The following is a 14,084-nucleotide window of genomic DNA, read 5'->3' as shown; positions in this document are numbered from 1 at the left end:
TCTCGGGTCTTGTTGGTTTGGAGGACATTGGTGATGCTCTGATCATATGTTTTGAGGAGGATGAGGATTTGGCGTTAGGTCTGGCTGGGAGTTTTGTGCAGGTGGCAGTCCTCAAGCCAACTGAATGGCCACCTCTAAAGCCACTGTCTCGTCTCTTTGTCGACGATCCATGTCTGCCTGTATTTCGCTCAATTCTTGACGTTTTCGGTCGAGCTCCCTCTGTTGTATCACCCTCATTTCAGCCACGTTCTCTTGGTTAGCTCTTAAGGTGGCTAACTCATCTTGCAACACTCCCAAGGTCGTTCTCAAGGTTCCAACGTCCATCTCCTCCTCTTCCAACTCCACTTGTGGCTTATCCTCTGTCACGCCTGGTAGAGGAGGTGGAATTTGTGGATTTTCCAATGTTTTTCCAGCATGACCCGTCCTCCTAGTGTTCTTAGCCATCGTGTTAGATCTTAGTTTCCTTGAGTTTAACTCTCAATGAAAGCACCAAAATGTTGACCCTGAATTTGATCAACGACATGGAGTCACAAAAATGATATCAATAAGAGAATTGAATTCAAGAATGTAAACGAAACCAAGATTTTATAATGGTTCAGCCCCAGAGATTGGTAATAGCCTACGTCCACTTAGTGTGTTTATTAATGTAGAAGAACTCCAAAACTTGCAATCAACAAATAAGGGTTCACCGAGTTTCACAAGTCTTGGAGATAGATAGAAATGTTGTGTATAAAATCATTGTTTCTCTCTGAATACAAATTCTTGTGTGTATCTCAAATGAATCCTATGAGTCCTATTTATAGGCTTATGGATGTATATATGGGCCTATGGGTCGTCCTCTCCTTGCATTACAAGCATAGTAAAACATAAATGACATCAATTACATTTGAATTAATAAATATCCCTGAAATATCTAACTTATAACCGTTTCTGAGCATTTGTCTCGGTCCCACGAGCAGATCTGGTCGCATGCTTCGGTCTATCTTCTCTTCCGCTTTTCAACATATTCATTTCTTCTAGCGAGCAACTCAATTTCTTCTGATACTCTAGTCGTAGGTCGACCAATCCTTTATTAATAATCAATCGTGTGATGTTCATGTGCCTCTTTAACATGCCACGTCATCATGCAAATATTTAGGAAAGCATAATCTTAAATAAATCTCCTTTTAGAAATATTAACTAATACTATCAATATAAACTAATGGATCAAGATCCAACGGCTAATAATAAAGTAACCATCTATGGGTAAAAAAAAAAAACCATTGAGAAATAGTCCACATGTTAAATATATATTTTACTAGATAGTTAAGAGTTAAATAAATTATATAAGGACCCTAGAGCGAGTTTATTAAATCATTGGGTCACAAGTGAATTTATTTAAGAGGCCTGCAACATGATTTAATGTGTTTGGACTCCCATAAAATCAAGAATTATCTTTAGACTATGTTTGATTTTTAATCATTTTTATTATATAGATTGTTATTTAATAGAAATTACTAGCATATAGTTTGGTCATGGGAAGTTTAGCATTGAATTATATTCCCTAGAGTTGTGTAAGATGTGGCGTAAAATTATTTCAGCACATTTTAGTGCTTGTGCTCCATAGTTTCGACCAAGACTAAGTGAGAGGGAACCAAGGCTATTTCAAATTTCAAAAGTTAATGGGTGGTTATGGGAGGTTAAGGGTTGATGAGAGGGAGTTTCCTACTCATTTTTTACAGCCATTTTTGAAATCCACGAATAGCACGTTTACTAAACTATAATCATAATTGGAATAAATCAATAGAGAAATGAATGGGAATATAATATGGAACAATCAGAATTAGTAATTGTACTATGTTGCTTACTAAAATTAACTGGAAAGGGAATCATAATCATTTTATCTCGTTTACCTAATCAGGAAACGTAATCGGAATGCTTAAATTGACTAAATTGTCATTTTTTTTTTTAAAAATATTTAAGGGGTAAACATGTCTTTTTATTTTTAAATATAACAAAATAAATCAATGTTTTAAAGGTAATTCCATTCCTTGAGAAAATGAAAGGGGAAGGAATCCATTTCTTTTCTCCATAATTTATATGGGTCCCACTAACTTCTTCCATTACTAAGTTTAGTAAAGAAATAAATGGGAATCATTACCGCACAAATGATTCCCATTACCTTTAAGTAAACATGCCATAAGAGAGGAAGATACAAAAGTTGAGAGAAAGGAAAGGAGAAAAGGAAGAAAGCCTTGGCTCTCTAAGGTTTCGGCCAAGTAGTGATCAATGCAAGGTGAGTGTTGAATCCAAATCTTTGTCTTCTCTTTGATGATTTTGGTCATGATGATAATTCTAGAGACCTTTGTGTTGTTGTATAATTTAGTTCAAGCAAGAAGATGAGAACACACCAAGTTTCAGCCTAGGCTACTATAGAATCAACGGTGAATTTTGTTTGTCCTCTTTGATTTTCAAGTTTTGGTATGTTCTTAGAGGTTTTGTGCCTGTTTTTAGAGCCTTAGAAACTCTAGGAAATGAGTGGAAAGCTCTCTATCTCTTGGTCATTTTCGAAATTTATGAATGTTTTGTTTTGTATAAAATTCTGGGCTGTTTTGGTTAGGTTCAGATCTGAGTTTGAGGTTTAATATGATGGAATATTGATGGTTAATTTGTTTATTAAGGTCCTAGAGGTGTAGATCTAAGTTTGGGAGAGATCTAAGGGGGTGCTTACCATTTTTTTTTTTTTGGTGGTTACCACTTAATTTCAGCACCACCACTGCCAACATTGGTGGTTGGCTAGCGATGTGGTGCAAGGGCACATAGCATTGGGTGGTTAGGACCCCAAAATACTTGAGGATATGATAGTGAGGCCGACTAGCAATGGAAGCACCAGCCCTTGGGCTTTTGTGTTATGGCCGAGAGGTGGCAATTATGGAAGATAACCAACACCAAGGGTGGTTGTGATGATAATGTTGATGATATGATGATGTTTTGGGACATTAATGATGATGTTGGTGATGTGAGAAGGACTTGTGTGAGTCTAATGGGTGTAGGCCGAAAATCACTTAAGCCAACTAGGTGCTTGGGACACGTTGCATGCACCATGCATGGCTATGTATGTATTCCCAAGGGACCAAAATGATAATTTGGACCAAAGGCCTTGTAAGTTTGACTTAGGGCTCGGGTTTAGTAACCCCAAGGCCCCGAGAATTATTTTGGGAATTTAAATAATTTTAAGAAGTAAAGTTTAATAATTTAACTAGCATAGGGCCCAGGAAATTATTACTTGAAATTCGAGTTATGGTTTAGGCTCGGGATTTTATTTTTAAGTTCAAGTTTGTCAAGTTAAGGTTCCGAAAAATATTTTCATGGTGTAGAAAATATTTTAAGTTTACAAAATTACCATTTTGAGCTTAGGGCTTGGGACTCATGATTTGGGCTCGAGGCTCGGGAAATTGAATTTTGAGAAATACTTGGAGTTAGAACTCGAAATTTCAAACATAGTTCAAGATTAAATTATTATTTAGAATAATCATTTTCTAAGTTGAGTTCAGGTTTCCGAGAGGGGTATTTTGGTCATTCTACCCCGAGGGCTTGGGTTTGGGCTAGGAGTCGAAAGTCAAAAGTTTAGGATTTTGTTTCTTAAATCCCTATGCTTAATTTAAGATTTTAGTAAGTCATAAGCTAGGTTATATTGTCCCAATATGTTTATAGGATATAAAAGCGATCAGAAACACTCACCATGGCACTTTTCACAAAAAGCTAAGTGTTATCCCAAAAATTTGAAAAGAATGACGTGGCGGTGAAATGGACACGTGGCATGAGTTAGTAGGTTGATCTAGCTTAGTAATGGCCTAATACATTAGTTAAGGAATGGGACAGAGGGTCAAGCCAAATACGCCCAATCGAAGAGAGTATTTAGACTGGGGGTTGCTTGGCTCAGACCTCAGTTTAAAGACCCATATAATTAAATTGGTGCCAAGACCAAGAAAGTGAAGGGGAGGTATGAATTTTAGTTCAAGATATAAAAACAGTAGGTCCGATCGGACCTAGGCTTAGGAGACCTCTTGTTAAGCTTGGTTCGAATAAGTTCAAAAAGAATAAGGCTCAAGTTTTACTCAAGGGGAAAGCCACATAGTGGTCGATCGGGTATGATATGGAAGAAGTGAACTTGGGCTTGAATGAAGTGAGGAGTAGAAATGGTGGTGTCCGATCGGACATGATGCGTGTGGATACTTTGGACCATTTTGGTCCAAAGGGATGACTATGACCGATCGAACATACACATAGGAGGTACCTTGGACCATTCAGGTCAAGGAGAAGTAGATGGTGGCTCGGACCACCTTGGTTCGAGGAGAAAAGCCTAATGCCAGATCGAGCGTTTGGTTGAGCGAAGAGGTTCGAACCTTGTTGGCCCAAGGAGAAGGATGTGTGCCCGATCGGACGTGGTACTTATGAGTACCTTGGACCATTTTGATCCAAGGAGAGGTGGTGGCTCAGACCACCTAGGTCCGAAGAGAGAGAACCAAGGTCCGATCGGACCTTGGTTAAGCAAAGGAAGCTTGGACCATTTAGGTCCAAGGGGCATTATGCCCGATCGCACAAGACCTCCCCCGATCGCACATGACCTCCCCCGATCGCGCAAGACGCCTGCAGGAGCGCTTGGACCATGTTGGTCCGAGGATAAGCTAGGAAGAAGATGGCTCAGACCATCTTGGTCCGAGGAGCAAAGTGTAAGGTCATATTGGACCTTGATTGAAGGAGTCAAATAAGATGGTTTGAACTACCTTAAGCCAAAGAAGACAACCATTGTGTCCGATCGGACACAATGGAGAAGTATACCTCGAGTGTAGTTGGCCTTTGGTCCAAGGATAGCCATGCGTATGCCACCTTTGACCTACGTAAAGCTTGAAGAATAGTCAACATGCATGAGAAGCTACGTCAAACTGCCCGAAACTACTTCAGTGAGAATTGGTCCAAGCATCCGGGAATCACTCAATCCTCACTCGAAATTAGGGATCAGTTATATTTTGAATGTTTATTTTGTAATATAAATATTAGGTAAATAATAGAATATCCCTATCAAAAGGGGATATCAGTTGAGAACCCAGGTCTATAAATAGGGACTTGGGAGGATCGTAAAAGGACTTTTGGAAAAATCAAGAGTGAATCTGTATTCTAGAGAGAGAAAGTGTGTTGTTCTTGAGAAAAACCCATTTTTGCGTTCTGGAATATCTCACACTGAAGAAACTCAGTTGACACGGTTCATCTGATCTTGAGTGCGAATACAGTAATAAAATCTCTAAGTGGATTAGGCTATTACCGATCATCGGGGCTGAACCACTATAAAAACCTCGTGTTATTTACTTTCGTTCATAAAAAACTGTCTGTTGTCGTTTATAATTCTCTTGAAGGTTGTCGTAGTTGACGTTCTCACGTCGTTGGCTAAATTCACAGTCAACATTTTGGTGCTTTTCATTGAGAGCCTGAAGAGAAAACAGACAATCCCTAAAGCGATATGGCGCCTAAGAACACCACCGCGGCCTCCAAGAGGGCAAGCACCTCCAGGGAGCATGCTAGATCGGAAAATCCTAACATTCAAGATCGTGAGAATGAGCCTAGGGTCGTGCTTGAGGATGTAGCTCCTGAAGTTGAGGAGCTCCAGGAGACCATGAGTGCGTTCCAGGATGAGTTGGCCCAGTTCAATGCTAGGCAGGAGGCCTTTGCTGAGGAAATGGCCAAGCAGAGACAAGAGATGGACGCTAGGAGCGAGGAGATCCGTCGACAGCAGGAGGAGGCCAACAGGCGACACCGCGAAGCTGCACTTGCTCTGGAGGCAGCTGCGCAGTTGACCCGAGCCAATGCTCAAGCTGTGCCTGGGGTGATACCCACTCAAGAAGCAAGGACCATAGAGGCTGGTCAAAAGAAAGCTGATAGACCAGCAAGAGGTGGTGGTAACCCGCCTGGTCATGAGGAGGAGGGAGTACGATCACGCACTGCCTCTACCCAAAGGGGGAATTCTAAGACCCCCTCAAGGAGCCATAGATCAGAGACTTCCAGGTCAGGAAGTCATAAGTCTGGCAGTAAGAAAACACCTTCTGAGCAGGGGCACAACAAAGCCCCTCGTGGCAAGGAAACTTTCACACTTCAAAGATGGACATGGGCGTGATGAAGGTGACAGTTACCACACCAACCAGTTGAAAGAGAAGAATAATAACCGACGAGGGGGAGATAATCAACCAGCTCAAACGGGGAAGCCACCACGACATCCCAACCAGCGTAATGGCAAGGAGCACGCTCCACCTAATAGACCCTCCGAAAAGACTCGGAGTACGGTGTTCGACCGGTTGGGAAAGAACACTGCTCAGAAGGACCTAAGGGACATCATTGATGACAGAAGGAGGACCGCTCCGGTCGAAGGGCAGGAGCCAATCCGTCCTACTAGTCGAGTAGAAATACTTGACGTGGATACGCTGGATAGGAGTGCCCGACCAAGCAGTCCCGAAAGTGCATCCCCAACAGTGGCCCCAGCCATCCAAGCCCAGCTTGATGCTTTGACGGCGGCAGTACAAGGTTTATCCAAACAACCAGTTATTGATCCAGTAGACCACAGAAGTGGTAGCCCTTTTTGTGCTAGAATAAGAGCAGCCCAACCACCAAGGAAATACAAGGCGCCGGTATTGCCAGTTTATACAGAAAAGGCAGACCCGGTGAGACACGTTGGAAAGTTCGAAGATCAGATGGAGCTGCTTGGGGTGAGTGACGATTACCGCTGTAGAGTCTTCCCCACCACCTTGTCAGACACTGCCCAAGAGTGGTACTGGAAGTTCAAACCCGACTCCATCACCTCTTGGGAGAGCTTTAGGAAGGAGTTCTGCAGGCAGTTCAGCACTGCCCGAACCCCTCCAGTTTATGCCAACCACTTGGTGGATATTAGGCAAGGCAAAGATGAATCTCTCAAGAACTACATACAGAGGTTTATGAGAGAAGCCAATCGGGCTACCGCTGTTGGAGATGAAGGGAAGATGGTTGCGATCTCCTCGGGTATTATTTATCGAAGTCCTTTGTGGGACAGCATTCACCGCCATCCAATTTCAACTTTACAACAGTTCTTGGACCGTGCAGATAAGTACATGAAGTTGGACGATGCCATTGAGAAAGGAGAGAACGGGTTGAACAACCCAAGTGGATCGGGGGATACTCCAAAGGATAGCGGAAATGATCAAGGCGGTAGTAAGAAACGTGGGAATAACGGGTCTGACCACCGCAGTGAGAAGAAAGCTAAGTCTGGGTCGAATGACAAACCTACGAAGTATGAACCTCGATTCACCAACTACACTACTCTTTCGGCAACCCGAGCGGAGATCTATCTAGCCAGCCATCAGGAGGTCCCTTACCGAAGGCCCCCTCCAATCAAGAAGGAAATGAGTAAGAGGGATAAGAACAAGTTCTGTCGTTTCCATGGAGACTATGGTCATGACACGAACGAGTGTAACCACCTTAAGGATGAGATAGAGTTTCTCCTCCGTTCGGGGAAACTAAAAAAATATAAGGCAGAGAAGACCCAGGGAGAGGGATGCAACAATAATCCTGGGTTCAAGCGACAACGGTCCCCACCTTTGCAACCTGAACCTGTGGACTTCACACTAGATACAATATGTGGAGGACCACATCTTGCGGGTGATAGCAGCAAGGCGAGGGAAAGATATGCTCGCACCCTTCGTCATGAGTTGGAGGCAGCGTCCACATCCGAGGTTATGACGGTGGAGGAGAGACCATCAAAGAACCCAAGGTATGAAAGTGAGTCCCTCACCTTCACTGAGGAGGATGCCAAACACGTGAGGTATCCTCACAATGACCCTCTTGTAGTGACAGTTCAAATAGCTAACATGAAGGTGAAAAGATGTCTGGTTGATACGGGAAGTTCCGTAAACATTATTTATAAGTCCTCTTTTGAAAAAATGAAGCTATCCATCAATGACTTGAAACCATGCTCTCACGTCATTTACGGGTTTACTGGAGAGGGACTATCACCAGCTGGAACAATAAAGTTACCAGTCACCACGGGGGAAGCTCCTAAGCATGAAACCGTGATGACTGAATTTTTGATTGTTGACTGCCCGTCTGCCTACAATGTGGTTATTGGTCGACCACTACTCACCAACTTGCATGCGGTAGTTTCAATTTGGCACCTCTCTATGAAGTTCCCGACCAGCGCTGGCGTAGGCTACGTCCAAGGAGACCAAAGGGAAGCTAGAGAGTGTTATAATGCCTCCATAGCTAAGGCAAAGAAAGGTGCCAAGGAAAACAACATGATTGTGTGTGTTGAAGGAGGGGAAGTGGATGAGATGGACGTAGACCAGAGTCTTGTCGTAGTAAACGATGAAGAGGTGTTGAAGGAGTGTGACCAGGAGAGCACTCCCAGTTTGAAAGAGCAGAAGACCCCATCAGGTGATGAAGTCACCAAATAGGGCGTTGCCCAAAGCGAGGAAAGAGATATTGATCCTCGCTTTGGGGATTATGAGAGTGATGTGGGACCGTCCGAGGAGTTAGAGGAGGTCCCTATAGATGAGAATGACCCGACAAGAGGGGTCAAGATTGGGAAGAAATTGAAAGCTGAGGTGAGAGCACAGCTGATAGAGTTCTTGCGAAGGAATCAGGATGTCTTCGCCTGGTCTCACAAGGATATGGTGGGTATCTCACCAACTGTGATCAGCCATGTGCTCAACGTAGATGAAAGGTATCCAGCGGTACAGCAGAAGAGGAGGTTACTTGACAAGGATCGAGCAAAGGCTCTTAAGGAGGAAGTAGAGCGGTTGAAGGAGAACGGGTTTATTAGAGAGGCATACTACCCAGCTTGGGTTTCAAACCCAGTCTTGGTGCCTAAACCCAATGGAAAGTGGAGGACTTGTGTAGATTTTACTGATCTAAACAAAGCATGCCCGAAGGATTGTTTCCCTTTACCGAGAATAGACCAGTTGGTGGATGCAACCTCTGGTCACGAGACCTTGTCCTTCATGGACGCATATTCGGGATACAACCAAATCAGCATGCATCCTCCTGATGAAGAACATACCAGCTTCCGAACGGATATAGGGCTCTATTGCTATAGAGTGATGCCCTTCGGGTTAAAGAATGCAGGAGCTACCTACCAGCGCTTGGTGAATGGCATGTTTCGTGACTTAATCGGCAAAAGCATGGAGGTATACGTAGATGATATGCTGGTGAAGTCGAAAGAAGCTGGGGGGCACGTGGGAGACTTAGAGGATTGCTTTGCAATCTTGAGGAAGTATAACATGAAATTAAACCCCCTCAAATGTTCGTTTGGAGTGGGTTCTGGGAAATTCCTTGGGTTTATTGTCAACTCCCGAGGAATAGAAGCAAACCCTGAAAAGATCAAGGCTCTCATAGAGATGAAGTCTCCCACAAGAATAAAGGATGTGCAAAGCTTGACTGGGCGGATTGCGGCTCTAAGCAGGTTCGTCTCAAAATCAACGGACAAGTGCGTCCCGTTTTTTAACCTGCTTAAAGGAGGCAAGAAGTTCGAGTGGACCGCAGAGTGTGAACAAGCTTTCCAGGCGATAAAGGAACATTTGGCTCAACCTCCTGTTCTTTCTAAACCAGTTGATGGAGAGGACCTACTTGTATATCTAGCAGTCACGGAACACGCTGTTAGCGCTGCTTTAGTACGCGAGGAGGATAAGGTGCAGCACCCAGTGTATTACGTTAGCAAGCGTTTGATAGGAGCGGAGTCCCGATACCCCATGATTGAGAAGTTGGCTTACTGCTTGGTACTTGCATCACGAAAGTTGAGGCCGTATTTCCAAGCACACCCCATCAAGGTCCTCACTGACCAGCCTCTTCGCCAAGTTTTGCAAAAACCGGAGTCGTCTGGTCGGCTACTTAAATGGGCGGTCGAGCTAGGCCAGTTTGAAATCAAGTACCAACCAAGGACTGCTATTAAGGGTCAAGCCTTGGCGGATTTCATCGCTGAGTGTACCGGAATCGTTGAGGTCCCTAACCAACAGGAGAGTGTTACTGGGTTAAAAGAAGAAGTTCCTGCTTGGCAACTTTTCGTTGATGGATCGTCGAACGAGCACCATTCAGGAGCTGGGATTATACTAGTCACACCAGAGAAGCACCGAATTCATTGTGCACTGAGGTTCGGATTCAATGCTTCTAATAACGAAGCAGAGTATGAGGCCCTCTTAGCAGGCTTGCGACTGGCTAGAGATGTACGTGCCCGGTCGGTGGAGATAAACAGTGATTCCCAATTGGTGGTTTATCAAGTATTAGGGGAGTACCAGGCGAGGGGCCTACGCATGGTGGCATACTTAAACAAAACTAAAGATTTACTAGCCCAGTTCGAGGAGTATACCATCAAGCTAGTACCAAGGGAGCAGAATTCCAATGCTGATGCTCTGGCAAAGCTTGCAAGTGCGAAAGATGCCGAAACACTGAATATAGTTCCAGTAGAGTACTTGGCAGAGCCAAGTATTGATAGAGAAGAGGCCATGCCGATTACGATAGTCGACACCTGGATGACTCCCATCATTGCTTACCTTGAACATGGGACACTCCCAGATGGTCGTAATGAAGCAAGGAAAGTTATGAGGCAAGCTGCTAGGTACACCATGGTGGATGGAGTGTTATATAGGAGAGGATACTCCTTACCTCTCCTCAGGTGCATAACCCCCGACCAGTCAAAGAGCTTATTAGCTGAAGTGCATGAGGGGTTTTGTGGAGATCATGCTGGGGGGCAGAGTCTATCTAAAAAGATCTTGAGGCAAGGATTTTTCTGGCCTACTATGAACGAAGACTCTATGGAATATGTGAAAAGGTGTGACAAATGCCAAAGATTTTCTAAGGTACCCAGAGCACCACCAAATCTTTTGAGGCAAATGCAAAGTCCGTGGCCTTTTGCAGTATGGGGCATTGATTTGATCGGGAAGTTACCCAAAGGAAAGGGAGGAGTGCAATTCGCTGTGGTCGCGGTAGATTATTTTACTAAATGGACTGAGGCCGAACCATTAGCCACGATTACATCGAAGAAAGTGTTGGACTTTGTTGTTAAAAATATAATATGTCGCTATGGTCTACCTAAAAAGATAGTGTCTGACAATGGCACCCAGTTTGACAGCGACATATTTACCGATTTTTGCACTCGGCATGGCATCACCAAAAGTTTCTCCTCGGTGGCCCATCCTCAGGCCAATGGGCAGGTTGAAGCAGTGAACAAAACATTGAAGGACACTTTGAAGAAGCGCCTGGAACAAGCTAAGGGTGCTTGGGCAGATGAGTTACCAGAGGTCCTTTGGTCGTATAGGACTACCGCTCGGACGGCAACTGGCCATACCCCATTCTCTTTAGCATATGGGTATGAAGCCATGTTACCTGTGGAGATAGATCCACCCTCTCATAGAAGGACCGTTTACAACCAAGAGGAGAACCATCAGTTGTTGGCAGAATCATTGGACTTCCTCGAAGAGAGAAGAGAGGAGGCAAGCCTCAGAGTAGCAGCTCATCAGCAAAAAGTGGCACGCTACTTCAATTCCAGAGTGCGAGATCGAAAGTTCCAGGTCGGAGATTTAGTCCTAAGGAAGGTGTTTGTTAGAGACCCAGCAGCTGGTGTGCTAGGACCGAACTGGGAAGGACCATATCAAATTGAACAGGTCTTACCGCCCGGCACTTACAAGCTTGCTCGATTGAATGGGGAGCTGATCAGAAACTACTGGAATGGCGAGCACTTGAGAAAATATTATCAATAAATACTACTTGCAGAGTAGTAGCTTTGTATCAAGTGCTTAACTTGTTATTTAAGTTTTTTGTTTGTGAACTGGTTATTTGCTACCCAGTCGCATTATTTTGAACAATGTTATTTTGTTTGGAACTCGTTGTTAGACACGTTTTGTCATTTATTATTACGAGTAATAAAAGAGACCACACGCATTGTGGTCGTACCTTGCTACAAACTTTGCATATGTGTTGATTATTTTTGTTGGGCAGTGTTCAACTGTCATAATAATTTAAACAAAACAGGTCTTTTAAAAACTAAGTGTAAATATATACTGGACAGTGTTCAACTGGTCGGTATCATAATATGGAGGACCAACGTTTAGATAATATTTATGTAGTGGTCAACTACTGATATATTTTCGTATATTTCATGTGTTTCACGAGTAGTAACTACTCGAACAAATCCGATCAAGTAGTAAGTGATCAAGGATTTATCCACCCTCAATCACTTGGGGGGCACATAGGGTATACTGGTATGTATTTCAACACAGGCAATAAGAGCACGAGCAAATATGTTTGTTTTTGGGCTGACTTGTAAGTTTAGGAGTCTAAAATAGCGCTGACTTGTAAGTTTAGGAGTCTAAAATAGCCGTTAAGCTAACTTGTTTTACAAAGCTTAAGTAACTTAGAATTTTTCAAATTCTAAGTTAAAAACTGATATTCGTGTAACAAGACATTTACGCTCATAAAAAGTTAGAGCAATAAGAGCATGAGGAAGTATATTTGGTGTGAACTTATGGAATGGTAAAAATTTCTAAGTTAAAAAACTAAATTCTCATGTGAAATTAAAGGCATCTAAAAACTTTGCTATGCACAATAAAAACTTAAAAGTTTGAAATTGTCAGCAAGGAAAGAGTAAAGTGCTAAATGTCAAAATAGCTCACTAGTTCGAGCAACAAAATACAAAGTAAAGTAGACTGTGATGAACTATGAGAGGGAGTCACAGGCGAGCTCCTCTAGAGGGTTGATCGACTCCCTCCTCTGCATCAGCTGCTCCTCTCGCTCGAAATGATATAGCAGAGCAGGTTGGGGCGAGTGCAGGAGGGTTGGCAGCTTCTTCAGCGGCTCTTGCTTCACATCTGGCAAGATCCTCTGCTTGGGCCTCCTTGGGGAAACAATCAAGATTAAGAGGCTTGTTCAGCTTCCAGACCTTATAGAAGCAGTCAAAACTGGCCTCCTCAAAGCGAATCAAGTCAAGCTCTTTTTCTTGCTTCAGCTCTTCGTTCTCGCTAATCAACCTCTCATTGTCTCGAACTAACTCTTTAATATCAAGGGATTGCTTCTCCAATTGAGTTGTCAAGGAAGCATTGTTTTGAGCCTGCTTTTTGAGAGACTCGTCCCGTTCAGCTATAGTTCTCTCTGCTTGCTCCAGCTTGGACCTGGCCTCCACCAGTTGATCGTCCTGCACCTTGATCAGCTCCTTGTAATCTACGGCTCGAAGCTGAGCATGACCAATGGTGACAAGTGACTGCATGGAAGACAAAAAGTTAATACAAGTAAAAATACTAATAACAAAGTATCTCGAGGAAAAATGCTTACCTTCATCAATTGAGCGAGTCCTCTCTTCAAGACAACTTCGACACTAAGTCGAGGGTAGGAGTCTAGGCTTTGAAGCGTCGATGCATCACGGCCAATATCCTCAAGAAGCCCCTTGCCCAGGTCGCTAACAGCACGAAAAAGCTCACTCGAACTACCCTGGTGAGTAGGAGTTAGGCTCGCAGAAGGAGGAAGGGAAGAGGGGGTCAATGGCGGAAGTGTAGTCGGTCCCCCAGGTTGCCTCCCTTGACTTGGAGGTACTACCTTCTGAATCTTCTGTGGAGGCATAGAGCCACTTCCATCACCAGTTTTCCTCTTTGAAGCAACGCAATCTCTGAACATGTCTGAATCTGCCAAGGATGAAAAAACAAGATTGTTAGAGAAATAAACATAATGAAACATATGCAAGTGTATACTACAATTGTGATACTCTCTAATTACCAATTATAAAAAATATGCCTATTTTCACTAGGCATGTGTTACCTGCGTTGAAGATCTGATCAAGGAACTCATCCTCGTCGTCCGAGGATGAGCTAAGTTCCCCTTCAACCTGGATAGCTTTTCCTTTCCCAGGTTGAGCGGGAATAGTAGATCTACGCTGAGGATCAGGCTCTCTAATGACTAAGTCGCCAGGTCTACGGGAAAGCGGAGAAGGCCCAGGAGAATGCCGATCAGTCATTTGCTCTGTGCCCTCGTTAGACTGACCAGGCGTGTCATTCTCCCCGGTGGTACTTTCCACCACCAGATCCTGCTCACATGGCACCAGACTCACC

At 43.7% G+C, this 14,084-nt stretch overlaps 1 protein-coding gene across 1 annotated transcript; it reads right to left on the bottom strand.

Annotated features, from left to right (window-relative positions):
- Positions 1-12,713: 12,713 nt before the first annotated feature.
- Positions 12,714-13,546, bottom strand: LOC133829192 (uncharacterized). The gene is made up of 2 exons (XM_062259058.1): positions 13,315-13,546; positions 12,714-13,243 (listed from the first exon to the last, which is right to left on the bottom strand). Exons 1-2 carry the CDS (start codon positions 13,318-13,320, stop codon positions 12,716-12,718), a joined length of 534 nt encoding a protein of 177 aa, XP_062115042.1. The 5' UTR covers positions 13,321-13,546; the 3' UTR covers positions 12,714-12,715.
- Positions 13,547-14,084: the final 538 nt, after the last annotated feature.

This window comes from Humulus lupulus, chromosome 4 (genome assembly GCF_963169125.1).
Source record: "Humulus lupulus chromosome 4, drHumLupu1.1, whole genome shotgun sequence".
Taxonomy (NCBI): Eukaryota; Viridiplantae; Streptophyta; class Magnoliopsida; order Rosales; family Cannabaceae; genus Humulus; species Humulus lupulus.
This window is presented reverse-complemented; position numbering and strand designations above follow the sequence as displayed.